Source organism: Populus trichocarpa, chromosome 4 (genome assembly GCF_000002775.5).
Source record: "Populus trichocarpa isolate Nisqually-1 chromosome 4, P.trichocarpa_v4.1, whole genome shotgun sequence".
NCBI lineage: Eukaryota > Viridiplantae > Streptophyta > Magnoliopsida > Malpighiales > Salicaceae > Populus > Populus trichocarpa.
Genome location: NC_037288.2, coordinates 8,760,747 through 8,786,060, shown reverse-complemented (window position 1 = coordinate 8,786,060; position 25,314 = coordinate 8,760,747). Strand labels below are relative to the sequence as shown.

General features: G+C 32.1%; 3 protein-coding genes across 12 annotated transcripts; 2 read left to right on the top strand and 1 right to left on the bottom strand.

The window, feature by feature from the left end:
• The first annotated feature begins 420 nt into the window (after positions 1–420).
• LOC7456817 (NADPH-dependent diflavin oxidoreductase 1) lies at positions 421–8,814 on the top strand. 10 transcript variants are annotated; one of them, XR_002981583.2, is made up of 14 exons: positions 421–718; positions 1,122–1,199; positions 1,295–1,399; positions 2,522–2,613; positions 2,852–3,036; positions 3,858–3,955; positions 4,482–4,556; positions 4,681–4,791; positions 5,555–5,689; positions 6,607–6,726; positions 7,240–7,462; positions 7,544–8,170; positions 8,332–8,396; positions 8,473–8,814. XR_002981583.2 is itself a non-coding variant. In XM_024600217.2 (12 exons), exons 1-12 carry the CDS (start codon positions 578–580, stop codon positions 8,071–8,073), a joined length of 1,893 nt encoding a protein of 630 aa, XP_024455985.1. In that variant the 5' UTR covers positions 422–577; the 3' UTR covers positions 8,074–8,326. The 10 variants fall into 10 exon arrangements, 8 of the variants coding, with proteins under 8 accessions (XP_024455985.1, XP_024455986.1, XP_024455987.1 ...); XR_002981582.2 differs by having other exon boundaries at positions 8,332–8,814; XM_024600217.2 differs by lacking the exons at positions 8,332–8,396; positions 8,473–8,814 and having other exon boundaries at positions 422–718; positions 7,544–8,326.
• An 11,639-nt stretch (positions 8,815–20,453) lies between these two features.
• LOC7456818 (30S ribosomal protein 3, chloroplastic) lies at positions 20,454–21,672 on the top strand. Its single transcript, XM_002305122.4, has 2 exons — positions 20,454–20,854; positions 21,148–21,672. The coding sequence occupies exons 1-2, from the start codon at positions 20,606–20,608 to the stop codon at positions 21,424–21,426; spliced, it is 528 nt and encodes a 175-aa protein (XP_002305158.2). The 5' UTR covers positions 20,454–20,605; the 3' UTR covers positions 21,427–21,672.
• Positions 21,673–22,550: 878 nt separating this feature from the next.
• Positions 22,551–25,314, bottom strand: LOC7456819 (uncharacterized). Its single transcript, XM_024600258.2, has 5 exons — positions 24,789–25,314; positions 24,599–24,702; positions 24,297–24,468; positions 24,096–24,218; positions 22,551–24,013 (listed from the first exon to the last, which is right to left on the bottom strand). The coding sequence occupies exons 1-5, from the start codon at positions 24,972–24,974 to the stop codon at positions 22,721–22,723; spliced, it is 1,878 nt and encodes a 625-aa protein (XP_024456026.2). The 5' UTR covers positions 24,975–25,314; the 3' UTR covers positions 22,551–22,720.

Below are 25,314 nucleotides of genomic sequence, written 5' to 3'. Positions count from 1 at the left end.
CTTCATTTATAAAAGCATTTACCGGTTGTTTAGAATCAATTCTCTACTATAATTAAATTTAATTGTAGTGTTTAATTTGAATTTAATTGATAAATAAGTTAATTCACATATTTGAAATAGATAGAATTATATTTATTTTATTTTTTATATTACTCTTATCACATTCATTTTATTTCTTAAATGTCTCTCTAAAAAGAAATTAAAACTATGAATATTTTAGAAAATCTAGTTTTATATAAACTTTCTATGTAAATTAGAAGAGTTAATATCTAAATTATTTTTATAGTATTTTTAAAAATTCAATTTTATTCAATTTTTGATACTTAAAATAATTACAAACATATATTTAAATTGAATTTAATTTAGAGATTACAAGGTTTTAGAAACCTAAGAAATCTCACCCGTAAATCCATCATTTGGGCCAGGGCATAAGATCCATACACAAATTGAAAACTGGGTCCAACGCGGCCCACAATGATACCCTCCTCCTTTCCTTTCTCCTCAGCTCTTCAAATTCCACAAGCATAAATTAATTTGGTTTTTCCTTCACAGTAATTGATTGTTGAGTTTTATAGTGATGGAAAAGGAACCAGCAAAGCTACTGATACTATACGCTACTCAAACCGGAAACGCTTTGGATGCGGCGGAGCGTATTGGCCGCGAAGCCGAGCGACGAGGCTGCGCCGCCTCTGTTCGCTCTATCGACGATTTTGATGCTGTAAGTTTTTTTTTTTTTTTTTTAAGAAGGAATTTTTCTTGATCGCAGAGAAAATACGAGAAAGTATGAGAAAATTTGAATTTTTTGTTTCCTAGAAAGTTTGAAACTATGCTTGAAAAATAATGGAAAGTTTCCTGTCAATCTCTGATTTTGTGTTTGTTTGTTGGAAAGTGAAAGGAAATTTTCTTATGCGTTTTTGAAATGGTAGCACGATTTTACTCTGAATTTCAGATTTTTTATATAGAGAAAATGAAGGAAAGTGAAAGAAAGTATAATTGGATTTTTTTTAGTAATTTAGTATTTGGATTTTTTTTTTGTCTTAAAGGAGTTCTTCTAGTTTGCCTAATTTTCTCTGATGGTTTGAGAGAAATGCTTACCAGAATTTTAATTTTTACTGTTTCAGAGTTCTTTACCTCATGAGGACACTGTAATTTTTGTTGTTTCCACCACAGGTCAAGGAGATACACCAGATTCCATGAAGGTTGATTGAAATTTTCTTTAGAATTTTATTTATCTGTTTGGTAAAGAGGCTTGAAGGTCTCTGTTCCTAATTCTTGTTTCAATATGTGCCTGTAGTCGTTTTGGAAGTATCTTCTGCTGAGAAATATTGCTAAGAATTGGCTGGAAGGAGTTCATTATGCTGTTTTCGGATTGGGTGATTCTGGCTACCAGAAATATAATGTAATTACTTGTAACTTTTGTTTAATATTTGATAAGTAATGTTATTTTCTCTACAAATGAATGATGTGCATCTTCTGTTTAGATATATTAATGTCTTTTGTGCAGTATGATTTCATTGATTCTGTTAGGCACTTGAGTCTTTATCATATCATGCAGGCTAGAAGATTTGATTTTTGAATGGTTGAAAGATTACTGATAACTGTTCTAGTTCTACAAGTATTTACATCTTTTTCAAGGTTCCTCTACTATGTTTCTATGTGGGGGAATGTGTAACGGTTCACAACATTTGGAAATCAGGGGCTGTATGCATGTGGTTAGGATGAATGTTGAAAATATACATTCCAACAAAAGTAGTTCTTATATTTAATATAGGCTGCATAATGCTTGTAGTAACAGTGGACCAAGGTAATCTTCCGGAATGTTGAATGCACATTCTGTGTGGTCGTTAACTTTTCTTTCAATTCACACCTTTTTGATTCCCCACCTCAACTAGGGATCTAAAATAGTGTATGTTGAGAAACATAGTTCAAATGGCATTGCTTTATGAATTATATTTAAAGACCCCTTCTTTTATAGATGAATCTGGCGGTTCATTTCTTTGACATTTTTTGACTTATGAAAAAGTGACTGCAATTTCTGAGAGTTACATTCATTATTTCACTCTTTTCCCTGTTTACTCAAATTCAACTTGGATATTGAGTTTATCTGTCATTGTTTTTTCATTATACCTTGACTTTTTTTAAATATGTTGAAGTCCTTTAGGACTTGTATCATGCAGTAATGATTTATCTGTTACATTCTGAAGGGTCAATTACTAAGAAAAGTGTCTGTGTGTCTGTGTATTCCATTGCAACTTAAATTGTGAAAGATAAGAACTTTGATTTTAATGAATGGCTCACTTTGAGGTTCCTATATTTTTATACCTTCCAGCCCTTGTTATTGTTAGGAGGTGTCTCTAATCAGATAACCCATCATTTGCTCAAATTACTAGGATTGTCCTCTATAGAATCATAAGGCAGTATCATTCTTGTAATCCTCCATTCAATAACCCATGAGGAAACAAGTTTCTTTTTTCCTGTAATTTTTTTTATCACAGATCTGTATTGCATGCTATGGCTGCAGTTTGTGGCAAAGAAGCTTGACAGAAGAATTTCAGATCTTGGGGCAACAGCTGTTGTTGAAAGAGGTTTAGGAGACGATCAGCATCCTTCAGGGTATGATTACATCACAATAGAAAAGGATTTAGGCTTTGTTAGCACAATGAACAGTTTATTCTTCCTGATTATTTAGATGTTACAAGATTAATGGATAGAAACTAGCAGCACCTACAACTACAATTTCTCCTGTTTTCATCCTTTGTTGTGAACAAAGCATTTGTTTTTCTCCTAAATAAAGCATGATGTTGAATTGAGATGAAATTAAGATATCTAATATGCGGGGTTTCGTTTTTAGGTATGAAGGTGCTTTGGATCCTTGGATGTCATCCTTGTGGAGCATGCTGTATCAGATTAACCCTAAATTCTTCCCAAATGGTCCAGATTTTGTGATATCAGATACAAAACTCATCAATCAACCTAAATTTCAAATAACATATCATGAAATTGACAAGGTGGACTTACAATCATCTTCTGCTCCAGGTAATTCAGTTGTTTGGCTATGCATTTTGTTTTTAGCTATTACAATTACCAATTGTCTTTGTTTAATGCTTCTACATTTTGGATATGGTTTCTTGTTATATATTCTTGTGATTGAATGCCATTCCATTGCAAGGGCCAAGGTATGCTCTGAATGCATTATTCGCTTTAGTGGGGGTTTATGCACATTTCTGTGTGATGAGTTGGAAAATATCTGGTGGAGATACTGTGAATGTAGAAAAGGAAAAAAAAACATGTTTTGGTTAATATATGTGTGTGAGTTTGCTGGTTTTTCAGCCTAGTGATTGCAGGGTACAACCATTTTTTATTCAAGAATAAAACCATTTTTTCTGTGTCAATAAATATGGCTGTTGCAGGGTTTGAGGTTGGGATACTTCCTGTGCGATGCGTGTCTACCACCTTGCTAGTGCAATGGCTATTGGCATTACTGCCTTAACCATTTGTTTTATTTATAGTTGACCATCTCATTCATGTCATGTAGGAGTTGGAAATCGAGTTTGTACATGTTAGAAACCTTGGCTGGAATATGTGATGACTAATATAACTGAACCCCAGATAGCCAATGTTCTGTCCATACAAACATCAAAGATAAATATTACTAAACATGCATTTTATTCCCTTTATCAATGAAAATGAATGATTGTATTTGCTAATTAAATTGTGCAGTTTTACACTTTGTTCTGCCTACCCAGTTTAACTTGGAAATTGGAAAATTTAGCCTTGTTGCTTACAATTTTTTTAATAAATTAATTTGCAGAATTAGGTTTGTTCACTTGTGTTTTTATGCCTTGTGGTCATATCAGGTCTTGATCATGTGCAGATGCAAACTGGTAGAGCTCGTTCCATGTCTCCTGGAAAAGTTTCTCATATCAAGAATATTCCTGACTGCTTTCTTAAAATGGTAAGCTTAAATGCTTGTCATCATAACCTGAAACACCAAATCATCTGGCTCTTAACGCAAACCAATTTATAATAAAATTTGTTGTGATAATCCTCCTATCCAATACTTGAAGCTCCAATTTCTATACAGAAAGTCATGTAGCTATCATGCATGAGAACTTGTGTAATTGTTGGGAGCTTCTTGCTATTAGCAGGGGCTGCTGGTCAACATTTTATTTAGCCTCTGTTGATGGCAGAATCCGTGTACATTTTGTAGTTCAAAAGCTGAAGGCTTTAGTATTCTCATCCTCTACTTCATCTGTTTCTGGACACTTGTATCTGTAGTGTTCTTTCTCTAATTGATTTAATTAGCCATATGGAAATTTGACCTATTACCTTCTCATCCTATTGAGAAGGTTATTTTGAAACGATAAGCAGTATCGAAAAGAACTAATCTCCTCTCTTTCTCTTGAGCAATTGCCTGGTCAATCTTTGTATCATCTTTGCATCTTCTGTATTTCTCTGTTCATTTATCCTTACTTGTGTAGATCAAGAATCAACCATTGTGTAGAGCTGGCTGTGGAAAAGATGTGCGCCATTTTGAATTTGAGTTTGTTTCATCTGTAAGTTCTCTGTTTTGTTCTGATTGAGCACACATGATTTTGTATTCCAAAGCACCTCAATTATAATTTGATATCAAATGAGCTCAATTTGGTGTCTTTTATGTGTGCTCTACCCTCTGCACAGATAATTGAATATGGAGTTGGTGATGTCCTGGAAGTTCTTCCTGGTCAAGATCCTGCTGCAGTGGATGCTTTCCTTCAGTGTTGTAATTTGAATCCTGAATCTCTCATCACTGTAAGTCATTCCCTTGTTGGCAGAGATTTCCTTTATTTGTTGCTCTTGCATCAAGGACTTCACTGAGGATCTTTGCTCAGTTGTTGAAATAGATGCAGTCCTTGTGAAAGTTATTTTATTAAATTATGTTTATTCCATGAACATAAAAAAATTGTAGTTTGTAGGCTTAGTAGCCTGCATTCTTAATGCATCTTGGTATTAGAATATCATATAACAGGAAGCAAGCCACTAGTGAACAGTTTGAAATCGAGTCATATCCCTGGCTCACTGGATTGGAGAGGTACTTCATCAATGGCTTACCTTCAGCACATTGCTTTATCCAGCAATGTAGACATATTCTCAGCTCTCACCATCACATACTCAACTGGAGATGTGTTAGGTGTTTATCATGTATTGAAACTTAAACAATGTGAGAAATAACTATCATCAGTTGTAACATCATAAACAGTACCTACTTTTCATTTAATGTTCATTACATCTTCATTTTCCAGCCTATATTGATTTTTTAATATATTATTCTTGGTGCACCTTTAGATTGATAAATCACTAGTTCAAAATAGAATAGTCCTTAACCTTTATGGTGCGTTTGAGCTGAACACTTGCAAGCTGAAATCTTTTTTTCATTCTGTTTGTTATCAACCACTTCATTACTTATCATATTTCCCCTGACTTGCTTATGGGGGAAGCACAAGTCATACTTTGCACCTTCGATATAGCTGTCACACTCTTTATCCTAAATAATGGGCAATGCATGTTGTTTCAGGTGCATCCTATAGGGATGGAGAGTCGTCATCGTGATGCTGAAGGCAATGACTACAAAGTCCCTATAAAATTGAAAACTTTCGTGGAATTGACCATGGATATTGCATCAGCTTCCCCTAGGCGCTATTTCTTCGAGGCAAGGATGCTGTATGTTTTTTGTTCTTCTATCTTCAAGCAAACAAAAGATGCCATCTTATGTAACATGCTGTTTTTACTTGCTCCTCCAATCCTTCTCTATATTCCATTTCCTCTTTTTCTCCTGCTCATCACATTTGAGCCAGAGAAAAAATTATCTCGGAAAATGAATTAAACAGGAAGAGGCTATTTAGGATTGCACTTTTGGTTCTTTCTTTAGAAAATGGAAGAAAAGATGTATTTTGGAAAATGATATTGGTAAATTCAAAATTGGTGCCCAACTATTATTGTACTTTTCTTGCACATGTAAATTTGAATTACTCTATTTCTCTTACATGAATAATTAAAACTGTCTTAAATTGACATTTCAAAACAGTAATGATAAGGAGAAATAGATTCGGTGGCAGCACCTTTTTCATATGTTTCAACACAAAGTAGTTCATCCCCATTCAATAGCTACATTATTTTCAAAACTTTCTCGTGTAATAACCAATGTCTAGCTGTGGTAAAGAAATGTTTGATCTATTAAAATATTTCTTTGTTTTTTTTATCCTATTCTATTGAATTAGATGCAATTTACCATAGATGTTGATAAGATTGGGAGTTTGAGTTGCTCAGCTTCACTATGCTCTGGTCTTTGCCAACTTGTATAATAAAGTGAGGCAACTTACAATTTCTGATTTTCCAACTAGCATTGCCGGTTTCCCCTAATCAATGGTTCTAATGGAAATTAAGGTTGAAGCTTTGTAATTGGAATTTTTTCCTTTCAATTGAAGGAAAGAAATTAAGAAAGTCATGTATTTTTGCTAATTGAATCTTATATTCATGCTCCTTGCTAGCTCAGTTTTGATTGTTGTGGTGTTGCCACAAGCCTGTGCTATTCTGTTGTCTTATACTGACAATCCTTTTCTCATTCAGGTGATGAGTTATTTTGCAACAGCCGAACATGAAAAGGAGAGACTTCAATATTTCGCCTCTCCTGAAGGAAGAGATGATCTTTACCAGTACAACCAGAAGGAACGAAGAACTGTTCTAGAGGTGAGTTATTGCACATAATTGATGGTGCATTGTGCATTATTTGTTGAGCATCTTTTGTTGACATTCATTTCTTCACAATGTTGGTATATGTTATCAGTTTATTTTGCTGAAATAAAACCTCACGCACTTAAATTAAGTTTCTCTTTTAGATCTTACTGTGATGTGCTTCTATTGAATGTAATACTACTCTAGGAATATACTTGAAGTCAACAAAACCGAATAATTATCTACACTGTGTGTGGGCTTTTGTGCGAAGATAACAACTGTAGTATGTAAATTAAGCTATGCAAATAGGACATACTGCTTTTTCTTAATTGGTCAATTACTAGGTTAACGGTAATAGGAACTTTGACCTTTTACAATGCTAGGTTTGTCCTCTCTCAAAGGATGCAGGAGAAGCTCCAGCATTTTAAATAGTTTATCAGAGTTGATCTGCTCCATTTTTACATGTTAGGATAGTTTAGTGGCTCCAGTGGCTCCTTGCAAGGACTTGATTGTATCTTTTCAATATAGGTACTGGAAGATTTCCCTTCTGTGCAAATGCCATTTGAGTGGCTGGTGCAGTTGGTTCCTCCATTGAAAACAAGGGCTTTCTCCATTTCTTCTTCCCCTTCAGCTCACCCCAATCAAGTGCACTTGACTGTGAATGTAGTTTCATGGACAACTCCTTTTAAGAGGAAGCGAACTGGTCTCTGCTCTACGTGGCTAGCTGGACTTGATCCACAAGATGGTATGGGTATGCTAAAATGCAACTGAAACTTTCCAATTGAGCGATCTATGTCACCTGTTATACAATAACTTTTATTTGAATGAACAGGTGTATATATTCCAGCATGGTTTTGCAAAGGCTCCCTTCCTCCTCCACCACCATCAATTCCCCTTGTACTCGTTGGGCCTGGTACAGGCTGCGCTCCTTTTCGTGGATTTGTAGAGGAAAGAGCCATACAAGACATGTCCGGCTCAGCTGCTCCTATTATGTTGTTCTTTGGTTGTCGAAATCAGGAGAATGACTTCTTGTACAAGGATTTTTGGTTGTCTCATGCACAAAACAGTGGACCGCTATCCATAGCAAGGGGTGGAGGGTTTTATGTAGCCTTCTCAAGAGATCAACCACAAAAAGTTTATGTGCAGCATAAGATGCGGGAACAGAGCCAGAGGGTTTGGAATTTGTTAGTGGAGGGGGCTTCAATATACGTCTCTGGTTCATCAACCAAAATGCCTTCAGATGTAATGTCAGCCTTGGAGGAAATTATATCCAAAGAGGCTGGAGTTTCGAGGGAAACTGCTGTTTTGCAGCTTAGGAGATTGGAAAAGGATGGTAGATACCATGTTGAAGCATGGTCTTGACCCCTGCTGGGTTCTTGCATCATGGGACAATTCCCCACTGCAAGGAACTAAACTAGCTTCTAGTTTGTAGTGAGAGTACTGGGACTTCAAATTGATGGTAAGAGGATATTTGTCCAAGACACAGCATTTGTAAGAGTAATTTATATTCATGGGGACTCAAACCCGCCCCAACTACTATATTCATCAAACAATGGGATTTGAAATTGTTTTTATCTGGATTTTTAATTTCTACTCAGTTTTGAATATTGCATAATACAGTTGAGTCGTCAGGTCCAACTTTGGAAGTCAAAACTTGCAGAATTTCAGGGCCAAATAGATTACAGGTTAGTTTACAACCAAATAGCAGCAAGTTAATGCACTATATTCTCCCCCTGTATTCCATTTCCATTTCTATGACAGGCAACGAAGGAGCTTCCTTTTGAATCCGAACTTGGATTATAAGAGCATCCAGGGTGAGTTCTTTGTTTTTGATTGCTTTCAAGTATTGTTTCAATTTAAATTGAGGCTGGCCAACATGGTGTGACAATGTTCCAAACAACTTACCTCCACCAATGTCTTTTCTGAAAGAAGGTTGGGCATAAATCGTAGTCACACCCAATGAACTAAAGATTTAAGTCTTTTTTTTTTGGCTATTTACAAATTTCTGTCCTTGTCAAGTTTGGTACGAAGGATTGTGATGCTGAGATTGATCATGGAGTTATGAATTATCTGAATTTAAATTGATTCAAGATGTTTTGGAAAGAGTTTACAGCATGAACAACAAAATTAAGAGAATCAAGAGGAAGTTAACAAAGAGAAACAAAACCTGAGAATCTTGGTGAATTATGGGTACTAAGTTTAGAATTATATTAAATTGTGAGTATTCCTTACAATCATAAGATAGCTTGAGATATTAAAATTGGTATGGTGAGAATATTGGAGCACACGCTATTTTAGAGAAATCCATATAACATTTTTAATAGCTTTCCAAATAGTTTTTATTTATTTATTATTATTTCATAGTGTTAAATAACTAGTAATGCATTAACCTCCCAATGTACTCAAGAAATTACACTAAAATTATTATTAAAAAAAACATTTGTTCAAGAGATTTTGTCTTGATGAATTTTTTAATATATGAATTTTCTCTCTTGTAAACTATTTTATTAATATAACATTCTTAGATTGCATTTTGCTCTAAATTTTGAGTAGATTTGGTGAAGTTATGTTAACAAAAACTGAAAATAATATCCTTCATATCTAACTATTATTTTTCAAGAGAAATGCTAATAAAAATAGAATACACAATTTCTTACATTATTTTTAAAATCTATGAAAGAATGATGAAGTATAATACAATTTATAAAGAAAATAGCAATAGCATAATACGAAAAATCCATATGATTTGAAATTGAATAGTTTGAAATGGAGTTTTCATGTAGCAATCAACAAATCAATTAATAAATTGATGAATGATTTTTGTTTTTATGAGAAAATGATTGTAAATATTAGCGTCATACAGGTTCCCTCTTCTAATTTTTTTATTTTTGAAAGTTAGCTGAACATGACGGTCAGTCTTCAATCTATCCCTATTATTTCAATTACTTTTAATCTAAATATTCTAGTTCATTATCCACAATATCCTTGTAGTATATATTTTCATATTAACCGATAAAAATATCCCTACTTTAGAAATTTAAACCCCCACCAAATTTATTAAAAAGAAAGTATGATACAATTTTAGTTGTTTGATTATTCATATTTAATTAGTTATTTGATAATTTAACTATATTAACATATATATTTTTATTTTTATTATCATAGTCGTTATAATTATATATATTTAAATAAAAATATTAACAGATCTTGTGTAGTATTTTTTTTTCAATTTGGTATCAATTTTTAAAATTCATTTTATTGATTGAAATTGAATTTAGAAGGTTTATATCTTGAAACCAAAATTAAAAGGTAATGGTTTTAAAAAATAATTTATATGTTATATTTTATTTTCTCTATGCATATAAAATTTAAATTTTTAATTATTCTTTATATTTTAAGAAAATACTATTGTATCATTTAGTTTTGAAATTTTATTAAGAAAAAACTTGATTGAAAAATAACAAGGAATCAAATAATACATAAATAAACTACTATACTACTATACTATTATAAACTTTTAAACAACTTGAAGAACATTCACATGGGTGTGAAGCAAAGTTTGTAAATATGTATTTATTAGATTAGTGAGTAATGATGTTTAATTTACTATAATAAAGTATGCTAAACATAAAAAAGTTTTCAAGAAAAGTCTAAAGTTCATACATGTTTAAATCAATAAACATGCAAAATAATAACTCAAGATAAACATATTATCAACACAAATATAATATTAGCATGCATACTAACTATATATCCAAACTTACAATTAATACTAATTTAAAGTCCTAGCATGCGTACTAATAATAAAAATTTATATATGTTTAAATCAATATAAAAAAGGGTATTTACTTGTTGAAATACTTTAAAATAATGAGATTTTTGTTGTAATCAATAATGAATATTTTGTTTTTAAAACTTTATTGCTTTTCACTTGTGCAACTATAATGTTTGCAATATCCCTTCTAAGATTTCAGCAATACCACCTTGGTTTAAATACACTTTTAAACAAGGTGTGTGAACCAAAGAAAATAAAACTCAAATATCTTTAAACAAGATGAACCTAAGCTCTAGATTTTGAAGGAAAACCAAAGCATAAAAAAAAATGAAAACACTAAAAATAAGGTGAGAAAGATTGTGAAAAAATATTAAAAATTCAAGTTAGAAAATCTTTCTTCATCCCCCTTTTAAAATGAATCTTGGAAGTAAAAAAGTTGAGGAATTAATAAAAATTAATTCCCACCATTATCAACCATAATAAATCAAGAATTAAATCTAGACAAACTAAGAGTTCTTTAAGTGGAAAAACCGAGGGTTCTTTGAGATTAATTTCTCATTCCCCTATAATTTGTTTATTTTAAACAAATTTCCAACAATCCCCCACATGAAGAGAAACTATCTCAACAGTTTAAAAATGACTCAAAGATTTATTAAGAGATACTGATTTGGTAGATTGCTACATTATGATAGTTTGACTTTGAACTTTTTTTAGAGAAATACTATCAGATTTACTTGACTAAATAGTGAACATGATATCTTGAACTATTCAACCTTTTATATAAACCAAGACAATAGTACTCACATAGTTCTCTACCTAGAGATTTCCTTTCATTCCTTTCATTCCTTTCATTCTCACCGTTGTGTTGATTTTGGCCCTAAACAACTCTTGAATTCATGAGTGCTTTAGAGAATTCAACATTTATTGAAATTCTCAAAGAAACGACCATATATTCTCACTCATATAAGTGATCTTTCATTAAGAGTATTTTGCTATACTCCACTTGATGTACCATGATATGAAAATCATTAAGAGCTCAGCTCACCCTTTATTACGTTGTGGCTAACACTTATTTCATCATAGGAATAAGCAAGAAATAATAATTTTCTAGTGCTACCGAGAATGTTATATGACTTAGTTTTTCATTTGAATCTCGGTATTGGGATCTCCAATCAACTAGGTATGTATACCATCATTACATTCTTTCATCTTTTAAAAGCTTTAAACCCATTCTTCTCGATGAATTATACACAAACTCTCTCGTCAAACCTTCGATTAACGGATTCGTAATATTTTTCTTTGACTTTACATAGTGAATGAAAATAATTCTATTTGAGAGCAAGTGTTTAATGATATTATGTCTATGACATATATGTCTAGACTTCCCATTATACAAACTACTTTGTGCCCTTTCAATTGTTGACTGACTATCGCAATAAACACGACTAATTGACAATGATTTCAGCCAACATGGAATATCCTTTAAGAAATTCTAAATCCATTTGACTTTCTCTTCAGCTTTATCAAGAGCAATAAACTCTAATTTCATTATGGATCTAGTGATACATATTTGTTTAAAGGATTTTCATAACACATCTGCTCCACCAAGTGTGAAGATATATCCATTTGTAGATTTCAAATCCTTAGTATTAGATATCCAATTAGAGTCACTCTACCCTTCTAGTACTGCTAGGTAACCAGAATAGTGTAGCTCATAGTCTAAGGTGTACCTCAAATACTTAGAGTATCCTTTTTATTGCCTTCCAATGACCCATACTTGGATTACCTATAAATCTACTTGGTTTACTAACTGAATAAGCAATATCAAGCTTTATGCAGTTCATAACGTACATTAGACTTCTAATTATTTAAGAATATTTAAATTGATTAATTCCCTTACCTCTATTCTTGGATAGTTATACACTTATATCAATTGGTATTTTGACAGTGATATTGTCATCTTTAGAAAATTTCTTGAAAACTTTCTCAATATAATGACCTTGGGACAATATCAATCCATTAGATGTCTTAAACAATTTTGTTCCTAGTATGATATTTGTAACACCTAAATTTTTCATGTTAAACTTGTTAGTTACTATTTTCTTAGTAGATTGATTATATGATCATTGTTGCCTAAAACTAGCATATCATCCACATAGATACATACAATGACATAGCTTTTATCTGTGTTTTTTACATAAACACATTTATCAACTTCGTTGATTTTGAATTCATTTGACAACATAACCTTGTCAAACTTTTCATGTCATTATTTAGGTGCTTGTTTCAAACCATATAATGATTTGATAAGTTTACAAACTTTATTTTCTTGTCCATTGACAACAAACCCATCGAGTTGTTCCATGTAAATCTCCTTTTCAAGTTCACCATTTAAGAAAGTTGTCTTTACATTTATTTGATGTATTTCAAGCTTATTAATAGCTGCAATGACTATTAATGTTCACGTAAAAGTTATTCTTGACATAGATGAATATGTGTCAAAATAGTCCATACCTTTTTATTGTCTAAAACCTTTAATAACAAATCTATCTTTATATTTATCAATAGTGCCATTAGCTTTTATTTTTCTTTTAAAGATCCATTTATGGCCTAATGGTTTACTTTCAGGAAGAAGATCAATTTAAATATTCATAATTGATTCAATTTCACTATTGACTGTCTCCTTCCAATAAGAAGCTTCTTGATAGGACATTGCCTCAGAGTAGGTTTAAGGTTTATTTTCTAACAAGTATGTTAAAAAAAAATTAGGACTAAGTGTTTTGGTCATTTTTTTCCTTTTACTCTTTCTAAGCTCAACTTCATCATTTTCTGATTGATGATGATTACTTCAGCTAGCCTCAATCATTCTCTTAATGAATGATTTTCTCATGCTTCCTTCCATGTAAATACATCCTCAAAGAATATAACATTCCTTGATTCCATATAGTATTAAGATGAATATCTTCAATACTTGACTCGTGTATAAGAAATTAACATGCACTACTATTGCATGTATATCCGATAAATACACAATATATAGTTTTATATCATATGTTGACCTTTTTAGGATCAGATATTGCTACCTTTATAAGACACCTTACACTTTGAGGTATTTATAGGAAGATCTTCCACCTTTCAATAATTCATATGGTGTCTTAACTAACTTTTTATGGGGTATTTTTTAAATATATAATTGACAGTTAAAATTGATTCCCCTATAAATTCTGAAGTGCTCTCGAACTTATCAACATGACATTAATAATTTCTTATAATGTTTTATTTTTACATTCTGTAATGTTATTTTGTTGTGGTGAATAAAGAATAAAAGTTTGATCAATAATACCATTTTGAAAACAAAATTCACCAATTGGTGCTTTATATTCTTACTATCTTTTATCTTTTTGTTAAGTTGATTTTCAACTTCATTCTTGTAATGTTTAAACATTTCAAAAGCTTCATTTTTACTCCTAAGAAAATAGGTTTAACAATACCTTGTGCAATCATCTATAAAAGTAATATAATAATTTTTTCCGCCTCTCGTTTGCACAAACTTTAAATCACCAATATTTGAGTGGATTAAGTCTAGATGTTCGCTTCTTCTTTCAATTGTTTGAAAAGAAAGTTTTGTGAATTTTGATTTTACACAAATTTCATAGATTTTTCTCAAAAATCATACTTAGTAATAATTCATGGTTTATTAACCTTTACATAAATTATAATTCATATGACCTAACCTATCATGCCACACATCATAAGACTCAAACAAATAAGAAGAAGAGACATTCTTATTTGTGTTCTCATTATTAGTTACAATGGTCATTATATTTATTTCAAAAAAGCCATCACACAGATATCTATTTTCTACAAGCATACCACTCTTAAAGAATATAAATTTATCACTCTTAAAAAACCATTTTACAACCATTTTTTCTCAACAATGAGCCAGACATTAAGATCTTTCTAATATTAATAACATGCAATACATTATTGAGGGTAAAAAACTTTCTAGAGATCATCTTCAGTATGACCTTCCCAACACCTAGTACCTTGGAGGTTGATGAGTTTTCCATGTATAGGTTTTCTCCTTCCACTTATTTGTAAGTGAAAAACATCATCTTCTTAGTACATACTTGTCTTATAGCACCAATGTCAACTCACCACTACTCAGGATTTTTTATAAGGTTGACTTCAAAAACAACATAAGACAAGTTCATTTATGAAACTTTATTAGTGAGGTGATCAACCTCGGTGACATTGGCTTAAGTAATCCTTTTCATAGGGTTTCCTTGCTTACTCATGTTTCTGCAATCTTTGGTCAGATGCCTAATCTTGTTACAGATAAAACACTTGTCATTGAACTTTTTGGCAATTCCTTTATCTTTCACAACAAACTTTTTTTATTTTTGTTATGAGACCTTACATCTTGTTCCATAACATTTACTTTTAGGGCACTAGAAGAGTTAATTCTCTTTTTAGTTAACTTATCATCCTTTTCTATCCTCAACCTCAAAATGAGGTCTTCAATTCTTATCTCATTGCCCCTATGCTTGAGATAGTTCTTGGAGTTTTTCCAAGATGATGAAATTTTTTGAATGATTGCAACCACTTGGAAAGACTCACTTAATGACATACTTTTAGCACGCGTGCACACACACACACACACACACACACATATGTATATATATAAAAGTAAGTAAGTAAGTAAGAGAGACTAATATAAATCATATCTTGGGATTTTACCAAACAACTTAAATTTTTAGGTTAAGATGGTTCTTTATATGATATCAAAGATTTGATGGCCAAATGGTTATAAGTTCTAATCTCACCAACCTTATTTTAATTAATAAAATTAAGCACATATAGTGTAAATCTGTGCAAGTTTCAAGCATAAAAAGCTTTCACTTGAGAGGGTGCATTAGAGAATAATATATATCAGATATTGGAACTTCTCCTAATAGCTTCAGATTTTGGGTTAAGATGATTTTTTGACATAAAACGATGTCCATAGCAGAGCGACAATTAGTCTCCAATATTCTTTTCTTTTTTCTCCTCCCAATTATTATAGTGGTAGCTCATTTTTTTATATATAGTTAATTATTGCTATTTTTTGTTTTGTTTATTATTGATGTCTTTTTTAGTTGTATCATTAAGCCGAGCTTGTTGAACCTAATCAAATCAATGACCTGGGTCTTATATTTTTCTTGTTTCTTTAAATACGCTGGTGTCGCCAAAACATTCTTTTTACATTGACAATTTTTTTTCATTTTATTTATTGTCATTGTATTTTTTATTCGCATTATTTAAATTAACTGAACTTATTAAATCTAATTATGATAATGACTCGAGTCTTAGATTTTTTTTTTAATTTCTTAGGAACACTTGTGTTGTTTTAACATCTTTTTTATTTACATCGAAGAAAAAGTTAAGTCGGTCCGCAACGTATCACAACCACCATCTAGTAACTTCTTCAAAATATAGCTTGTATTTTTCTTTGTTAGGGTTAAGGAACTTGGCAAATGGCAATGTAGGTGCTTTATAAATATGTGTATGCGCGCGTGTGCCCACAAAGAAACTCATTAAACATATTATGTCTAATGAGTTTCTTTATGGGCTCGTGAAAATGTGCAATATATAAAAAAAGACACCAAGAGCCATAGGATTATTGCAAAACCTCTCATTTATTATGGCCATCTTATCAAAATTCCCTTTATCTACATGTTCATTATCATTGCAAATCTAACTAAACTATGGTTGCAATAAATTTGGAGAAAATTGGTAGATAGTAACAACCCTCAATAAACTGAGATATTTTCCTTTATATTTCGTCCAAACCAACTTGATTTAAAACAACAATAAGCTTAGCTTATGCAAGAATATCATGTTTTTTTTTTTATTAATTCACACATTTAGGGATAGGTAATATTTGAATACTCTAGGATTATGTTTGAGTAATGTTTCAAACATAAGAGACAAATAAAAAAAAGCCAAAAATAATTTTTTGTTGAAGAGATATGTATAAAATAAGTCTTTTTTTAAAACAATTCTAAAATAAAATTGTTAAATTGGAAGACAACATTGTCTAGAATAAAACTAGCTATTTGATTTGTGTTCTGTCGTGGATCAATTTTTCTTTTAAAAAAAAATGAATATGCAGGCTTTTTCAACGTATTTTTTTATAAAAAATACCAAGTGAAAATGAAAAGCTTATGTATATATCAAATTAAATAAATTAAGAACTATATGTGTTAATAAATAAATAAAAATTCATTAATGATAAATAAGATAAAAATTAAAAGGCAGATATACATCAAGATATTTGGCATCCAACTCAAGCCTTTAACATAGTTGTGTTCAAGGACTTTATTCATAAATATTGATTTTTTTATTTAATCAAATAATAATAAAAATAGACACACATTAAATTGATTGAATAAAATAAAAGATAAAAATATTATGCAAGGTTATACATTTTAAAAATATTATCAGAAAATAAATATATTTTTTAAAAAATAAATTTCAATTATATAAAACATAAAAAAAATTATAAATGAATTAAAACAATCTCTTAAAAAATTAAATGCATCCAAAATAACTAAAAAATAACTTATATTTAAAAGAGGCTAAATAAACAAAATAAAAAAGAGAAAGGGTATTAATTTAAATATATATTTAAAAGCTATTTTGCGAAAATACATTTAAAAATGCATTAATTAATTTTTTTTTTAAAAGGTCAGGCGCTGCTAGGGTTGATCTATCTAGTAAGGGTCCGGGTGTAGGCCCTTAATTTTTTTTTATTTTAGATGGAGTCGATGAGATGTCATCCGTCTTAATTTGTTTTTTTTTAATAAGTTAGATGACGTGTCGTCTGATACTGCCAAGTTTTTTTTGTCATAGTGGTGCCTGGAAAATCAGGGCAAAAGTTTTTTCAACCCAAAAACTCATTCTTCAAACCATTCTTTTTATTCAAAACACCTAGACAATTTGATAAACCCATTCATGTCCTCAACAAACCTAAAAAATCATCCTAAAACTCAAAATCAACCCAAAATAAAAAATCTTATGGAGCTCAAATATGTTTTTCTAGGAAATTTCAAGGTAAAAACACATATTGTGAACTCCCCTTATCAAATAGAACAATTTGACATCTATATCGACATTTTTTAGCCAAAATTGGTGCCAACAAAATTTTCTCTCTTTAACATCGGATTTCATCGACTTTCTCTCACCTCTCTCAAGTAAGGGACAAAAAAAAATGAAGTTTGTGACCAAAATTGATTTTGCCCTTAAATTTTGGAAATCGAATGGACCCAATATTTATAATTTGAAAAGTCTAGGGACTACAATAAACATTTCGCCTAAACTTGTTAAAGCAACCTATTACCTCTATGTTTTTCACTTTGGTTCTTCATCTTTCAATCTTACTCATCCCCAATATATTATCCTATAATTTGGTCTCTAAGGGCCAAATTAAAATAAAAAAAAAAAATAAAAAAAAAAGAGCATTGTGCACAGTTCATCCACAATGCCATGTGAGGGGATCCACAATGCATTTTGCATAGTGGATTCACCACACCTTTTAGATTTTCTTATAGTTAGACCATTGGCTCGCGCTATGCCACGAGTTGGGACAAAAAAAATTTCTAACGCAAAAAAAAATTCTAGGTATTGCTAACGTGTTTGTTAAAAACAATTTTAAACATGAATTCAAATTTTGCTACATATTGGTAGATATGTTTTTTTAAAAAAAATTGAGATGACGACATGCTAAATGATATTTTTATTTAATATTGAGACAATAATATATTAGATTCACCTGGTTTAACCTAGGTTGACCTGCAAAACATGTAGAGATAATCTTGTAGAAAATAAATTGGAAAGCTCAATCTCCAATTAACTCAATGCTGAAGGATGAAATTGGTAAAAAAAAACAACACTTGATTTAAAAAAAACCCTAAGTGAACTCAAGTAAACTAGTCAAACTTGCAACTTAGATCATGCATATCACTAGATTCAATATTTTTTTTTATCTCGAAGCATTTCTATCATTTAATTATACAATAATAAAGTGCATGAGAATATTTATGTATGAAATAAATTTTTTCAAGCAAAAAATAACCAAGACATGTGGGTGGGATCAAGATAGCAAAAACAAGCCTAATTGTTTTAAGCTAAATAACCAAAAAAAGGTTCTTTTTTTATTTTAAGCTAAAAAAATATATCATTGATAATAAATAATGAAATTTGGTTTTTTTTTTAAATTGAGAAACCAAAAATAATTTTTTTAAAAAAAATAATAGGGCAAAAGTTGTGGCTTAACCTGTAAAATCTAAGATTTGGGTAATGGACTCAATTGAGTTTAATAAAAAAAATTTCTTAAATTTTTTTTCACCTAAATATAAAATAAAATTCTTTTATAAAAAGCCAAAAAAAGCTCAGGCATGTAGGCTTGGTGCTCCAGCACACATGGGCATTTAAAAAAAAAGCCCAAGCATGTAGACAATCAAGCTCAGGCTCGTGTACTTGGACCTTTATTTTTTAAAATCTTTTTAAGAAGCTGATGACTTGTCATCTATCCTTATTTTCTTTGGAAAAAAAATTAATAGAGAACACGTTGTCTGTATACCCAAATTTCAGCCACCATTATTGTGACTAAAAAATAAAGGTAAAATATTTTTTTCCTTAAAAGCCCATTTAATCCAAAAACACCTTAAAAATACTATTAGAAATTCTAGAAACTGATTTACCAACATAATAGACCTAAAATCTGGTCTAAATTACAAAATCAAATCATGTAAAGTTTTTCTTTCTCGACTTCATATGTTTTTTTAGGCAAAATTAAGCTTCTAAACAACTATTATAAAACCCCTCTTATTAAATGAAACTCATTTTCATACATTTTAATCATTTTGATAGTTGAAATTGGTGTAAATAACGACTCTTTCTCTTCACGTCGGAATCCAACAACTCTGTCTCACCACTTACAAATCAAGGATTGAAAATTAAGGATAATGAAGTTTATGAATATTTGAAAACTAAAAGGATCAATTATCTATTAACTAAAGAGAAGAGAAATCATCTTTTTTTTCTATCTTTTTTATTTTGATTTTTTGTCTTTTAATTCCACTTTATTTTTTTTGAAAAAAAAAAAAACCAAATAAGTATTAATTTGGGCTAAAAAAGTACAGTTGATTAACACATTAAAATTATCTCATGGCTTAGTTTTCTTTCGTTATAATATAATTGTTTTATCAACCTCCGAGTCGGAGAAAATTGGAAGGTAGCAACCCACGACATTCTGAAATATTTTCCTGGATCCATATTTCCTGCAAAAACTAGAACCAACAACAGCAGACGTGACAAGCAAAGTTATAGTAATAAAACTCATCTTGTAAACTAATTAACTTAGGAACATTAAAGGAATCAAAGCAAAAGGGTTCAGGAATTGGGATTAAGAAACTTCTGCCATCAATTTCCTTAGTTTTCAACTAATTAATTAAATCAAGCTGATTAGCTGGCTATGTATGTGATTAATTGGTCTGATTTTCTGCTAATTTGTATCAGGATTTTATGTTAGTTTCTCAACTGTTGCCCCTTTTATTTGTAAAGGGATGGATTGGTAACAATTATTTTTTAAAATATTTTTTTAAAACAATATAGTAAAATTTAATTTTAATATTATCATATTAAAATAAAAAAAATAATTTTACACAAAAAGTTTTTAAATTTTTAAATAACACGGTTTCACAATATTACAACTTGGTTGGACTTGGCAAGACATTAATCCATAATTTAACATTTGACAAACTATTTTATATATTCTATTTTTCAAGTAAATATTTTTTATTTAATTTTTTTGTAAATAAAATATGTGGGAAGAAATCCCAAATTTCAAAAGAGTGAAAGGTGTTTTTGGATTTAAGGGAGAGGGTGTCCATTAGCCAGTAGTTTTGACTCAACCAAGATTCGAGTTCGAATTAACCCGACCCGAACCTTTATCCATTAGTTTCCTCTGGTCACAATTCCTGAAACAGAGAAACAGGCGAAGATACTTCTTCAAAGTGGCTTCTTGGTTCACAGAATCTCTCTCTTGTCTCAAAGAACACAAGGACAGGTAGAAAGATGTTGGCATCCATGGCCACACAACCCAAAATCCAAACCCACTTACAACCCTCAACATTTCCTTCACAGAGCCTCCTGCGTAAACCCCTTAAAACCCCTATATTCTCTATCAAACCGAAACCTTCTTGTTTTCACTTAAAATCCCTTTCTACTCTCAAAACCCCAGCAAGACTCAAACTTTCTGCTCCAAAAGCTCAACGAACACTCCCTGAAGAAGAAAAAGAAAACGAAACATCCACTGAGAAAGAGGTTATTTTGCACACACATACCTTACCTTTGAATGCCCTTTTCTTTAATTTCTTTTCTTTATGTATGATATAGCAACAATGAACTTGTTTTATCTTACATATTTGTTTATGCCATTGTTTTCTTGTTCTTGATTGAATAGTGAACTCAATTGGGTTTTATGGAATTGATTTGATGCAATGTGTTAAAAGTATTTTCCCTTTAATCTTTTTTGATAGTGAGAAGATAGGGCAAAACATTAGTGAAAGAATTGATTTGTTAAAGGAAACTTTTCTTTTTTCTTTTTAATATTGTAGAAGCTTGGAGTGGTGGTGAAGCCAATAGAGAAATCAAGAGTAGTATTGAAGTTCATTTGGATGCAGAAGGTAATTGGAATTGCACTAAACCAAGTGATACCAGGCCATGGCACAATCCCTTTGAGTCCCTACTACTTTTGGCCCAAGGAAGATGCTTGGGAGCAGCTTAGACTATTGTTAGTAGGCAAGCCATGGATATCGCGGAAGCAATTGCATGATCTTCTCAATCAGGCTACTGATATCATTGAATTGTGGCAGGATACAGGTTCCAATCAATAGTAATTTACTTACAAATACAGAGAAGTTTTAAAATTTAGGCTTAATGTGGTATAGTTTGGTTCACAGTAAAATATTACATTAGATTTATTTGGATTGTTTGGACTGTCTTTGTTAAAATTAATGAAACACGGGGTTGCTTGATCTTTCTGTAATTTGTATATCGTGCCCTAGAAGACAATTTACTGGAGTGTGATGTGATATGATTTCTTTGTTTGCCATTCTTAATCAACAAGTTTAAGTTGCATATTGCTGGGGTTTTTTTCATTAACTTTGTTTCTGTAATTTTAATTATATTCGGGAAATCGTATCTTGAAGACCAAAAACCGATTAATTGGGAATGTCAATGATTGGAATCCCCTCGATGCTGTTTAAATCACTGTTCAATACAGTAAAAAGCATGGATTCGAAAACCTGAAAACTTGTTAATTGTTAGATGGTACAGGTGCCTGATGCAGCATCCAAAATGTTAATAATGCTGGAACACTAGTGTCTATCGTAGCCAATTGACTGCATCCTGTTAGTCACAATGGTAGAAAGTTAACACGCATATTGCCTGAATTTCAGTTACAGGCAACAAAAATCCTTTTAATCTGAACTTAGAATATGTTATGAACTTCCAGTTAAGCCTGCATTTTCCTGGTCTTCTGCATCTGATAGATAGTTGATGAGTTATGTCTGTCTTTTAGATTATGCAAACACCCAAAATAAAGTCGTCCTTTCAGAGACGAAGCCCATAATTAGAATGGCGTGATTTAAACCGAGTTTGAAAATCAAGGCCTACCAATTGAGTTTGGCACGATGTGCTTGCATTCTATTCACAAACTACTAAATCCCACCTGCCCTCTAATTTGAATATATGCCTGAAGCGTTTCTACTAAAATATGCCTTGAGAAAATCTTTGTTTAGTGAAAAATATAACTAACTTTTGTCCATCTATTTATTGCAGTACAAAATTCTGAAATTCTGCTATGAAAGGCATGAGAAGTTTAAAGTTCATTTGAGAGTCTGAATCTCTGAATATTAAACCTTCAGTTAACAAAAAGGCCATTTTGACTTGCCATGTTCTCATCTTCAATATTGGGAGTTAGAGAGACCTGTGCATGGGCATAAAAGTCCTGTGAAGCAGAGGAAAGAATATTTTTCTTATCTATTACTTCATATTGAATGTGCAAACCGCCAATTATTTATGAAACAAAATATGAAGAAATAAAATTATGAAATCCTATACATATGGCTTAGCAAAAACTGAATGGAACCAAGGAAACAAAATTTTGGTGCTTTTCACTTATTCTTTTCAGGCCCCCCTTGCTCTTCTGGTCCTCACTGATAAACGCTTCCTGTCTATGTTTGAACTTGTACTTAAATTCTCAGCAGAAGTTGTGGAGTGTGCGGTTTTGTACTCATAGTTTCCTTTTTTGGGATTTATCATGGCATCGGCATGAGATTTGAGTGGAATCCACTTTGGAGATTGGTATGGAAGCTTATTTTCATCCTCATAAGAGACATCTTCGTCATGAACTGCATTATACTCTCTGATGTGTTGGTTTTCATCTGCAAGTAAATTAGTATTTCTGTACAAGTCCAAGTCATGGTGCTTTGGTGATGGAATGCTCACTTGTTCCCTCTCAGCCTTCTTGTCAACCAAATATGAAACCACCTCGTTACCTACTGGCTTATTGTGGGAGAGTGAATCTGAAAGTTGATATCTCTCATTCCACATGTTCCCGTCGGAATCTGAACTTGAATTAGATGGTGTCCTATCAAATCCAGGTTTTGTTTTGCTCTCTTCAAACTCAAGATGCACTCTTCCGTTTCCTTTCATGTTTTCATCTTCTGATTCAGAACTGATATTGTCAATCGTGTATATTTCGTTAAATACCAAACTATCATTTGATAGCTTGTTCTCCTCTGAAGCTTCATATCTGCCTTGAAGTTCAGGTGTCAATGACCCATCGGAATCATACAGAGTCCCTTGTCCATGACTAGAATCACCATGATCATCCCATTCAATGTCCTGAGAATCATATCTTGAGAGTTTAACAGCAGCTCTTGCAGCTTGCTTGTTCTCATCTGAAGCTTCATATCTGCCTTGAAGTTCAGGTGTCAATGACCCATCGGAATCATACAGAGTCCCTTGTCCATGACTAGAATCGCCATGATCATCCCGTTCAATGTCCTGAGAATCATATCTTGAGAGTTCAACAGCAGCTCTTGCAGCTTGCTTGTTCTCCTCTGAAGCTTCATATCTGCCTTGAAGTTCAGGTGTCAATGACCCATCGGAATCATACAGAGTTCCTTTTCCATGACTAGAATCGCCAGGATCATCCCGTTCAATGTCCTGAGAATCATATCTTGAGAGTTCAACAGCAGCTCTTGCAGCTTGTGCTGCATAAGCTGCTGATTCAAAAGCCTCTAGAGCTGCAGCAGCTACATCTTTGTACTTCTTCCTTCCTTTCAGTGATTCAGACAGCTCCTCCTCAGGCAAAACGTGTGTTCTGGCTTGGGACTCAGTAACATCTAACTTGGCTGATTTAAAATCTTCTACATGCTGCTCCTGCTGCTTCGGCTGGCTGACATCCATTTTTTCCTGAAACCAAAGTGATTTTTAAGCCTCAAACTCTACATTGCATACGGAATTGTTCTCATTTTGTAATGTACAAGTTTCGTACCTGTGCAACCACTGGAGCATCTTCCTCCAAATGCAGAACGATACCATTATCAGATGCGATGTCCTTTAGCAGTTTCTTTCTGCTTTCCAAGCTTGCTTGTCTTGCAGAAAACTTTAGTATAATCTAAAAAAAAAAAAGAATTAAAAAAAAAAGTGAGAAGAAATTTGCAACAATTTAATCTACAAATATTCAGCTCTTTACCTTGGGATTCACTCCACAGTTGCTGCGCAATTCGACAGCACAAGCAGCGATTTCTTTTCCAAATCTTGATACGAAAACCCCACGAATCTCTTGCAACTCTGGAAATTCACCACATCTTGAAGATGCAAAGATCAAGCTCGATACTGCCTCCTTGAGCTCATCAGGACACTCTCTGTGTAAACAAAAGCAAATATGATTTAATAACAGAACAAAGGAAACAACTTTTCCAAACACTATATCACCACCACAGACACAATTAAAAGTAAATGATCAACTTAATTATCAAAATTCAAGAAACTAACCTGCTTGTTTCAAGTAGAACAACTCTATCATTCAGGAAATGTAAGTAATCCTCCATCATAACAAAAGCATCCACCATATTCTGATCCTTGATGACATGCTCAACCTGTCGAGCAAACCCCATCATACATCAAATATAGAAAGATAGAAAGATCAAAGAATCAAAAAGGAAAAGGGAATATCATGAATTACCATAAGGAGAGCTCGTTCTTGGTGTCCAAGGTTAAGGAGCTGAATTACATCAGACCTTGCATGGGAAAACCTGACCTGTGCCTTGTTCTTGAGGATAGCAATCCTAGAAACTGCTAGTTTAGCTAGAGAACTGAATTTAGAGGTCCTTAATTTCCTTCCAAAAAGAGCATCCAGTTTCTTCCCCATGTTTTGCAGTCTATAATATTTATTTGCTGCTGGTCTCAAACACCACAAAAGGCCTGAAGAAGCAAAACCCTAGCTATTCAGGGAAGTTCAAGTACCTCAAGCAAACCACTATAACCATGAAGGCTACTTAATATAGATTGTGAGTGCTTCGACCTTCGTTCTGTCTGTCTGTGATGATTCTTTTATCACAGTCAACATCTAAGTTTACCATGTATCCTCTAATAATATACTACGTGTCTCCTTTATGATTGGAAGTAATTACTTAGACCAATAACTGTAAGGTGATTGTAGCTTTTCTCTAATTAGAGTTCGGTGCAGTAGCTTTGAACTGGACAAACAA

What these genes read in the sequence shown, in the direction of transcription:
- LOC7456817 (XM_024600217.2), top strand. Translation starts at nt 578, where the DNA reads ATGGAAAAGGAACCAGCAAAGCTACTGATACTATACGCTACTCAAACC. An exon ending in ATACACCAGATTCCATGAAG is followed by an intron (nt 1,200 to 1,294) that starts GTTGATTGAAAT and finishes ATGTGCCTGTAG; the next exon opens with TCGTTTTGGAAGTATCTTCT. An exon ending in AATTTGAGTTTGTTTCATCT is followed by an intron (nt 4,557 to 4,680) that starts GTAAGTTCTCTG and finishes CCCTCTGCACAG; the next exon opens with ATAATTGAATATGGAGTTGG.
- LOC7456818 (XM_002305122.4), top strand. Translation starts at nt 20,606, where the DNA reads ATGTTGGCATCCATGGCCACACAACCCAAAATCCAAACCCACTTACAA. An exon ending in AAACATCCACTGAGAAAGAG is followed by an intron (nt 20,855 to 21,147) that starts GTTATTTTGCAC and finishes TTAATATTGTAG; the next exon opens with AAGCTTGGAGTGGTGGTGAA.
- LOC7456819 (XM_024600258.2), bottom strand. Translation starts at nt 24,974, where the DNA reads ATGGGGAAGAAACTGGATGCTCTTTTTGGAAGGAAATTAAGGACCTCT. An exon ending in AAGAACGAGCTCTCCTTATG is followed by an intron (nt 24,703 to 24,788) that starts GTAATTCATGAT and finishes TTTGCTCGACAG; the next exon opens with GTTGAGCATGTCATCAAGGA. An exon ending in ATGCTCCAGTGGTTGCACAG is followed by an intron (nt 24,014 to 24,095) that starts GTACGAAACTTG and finishes CTTTGGTTTCAG; the next exon opens with GAAAAAATGGATGTCAGCCA.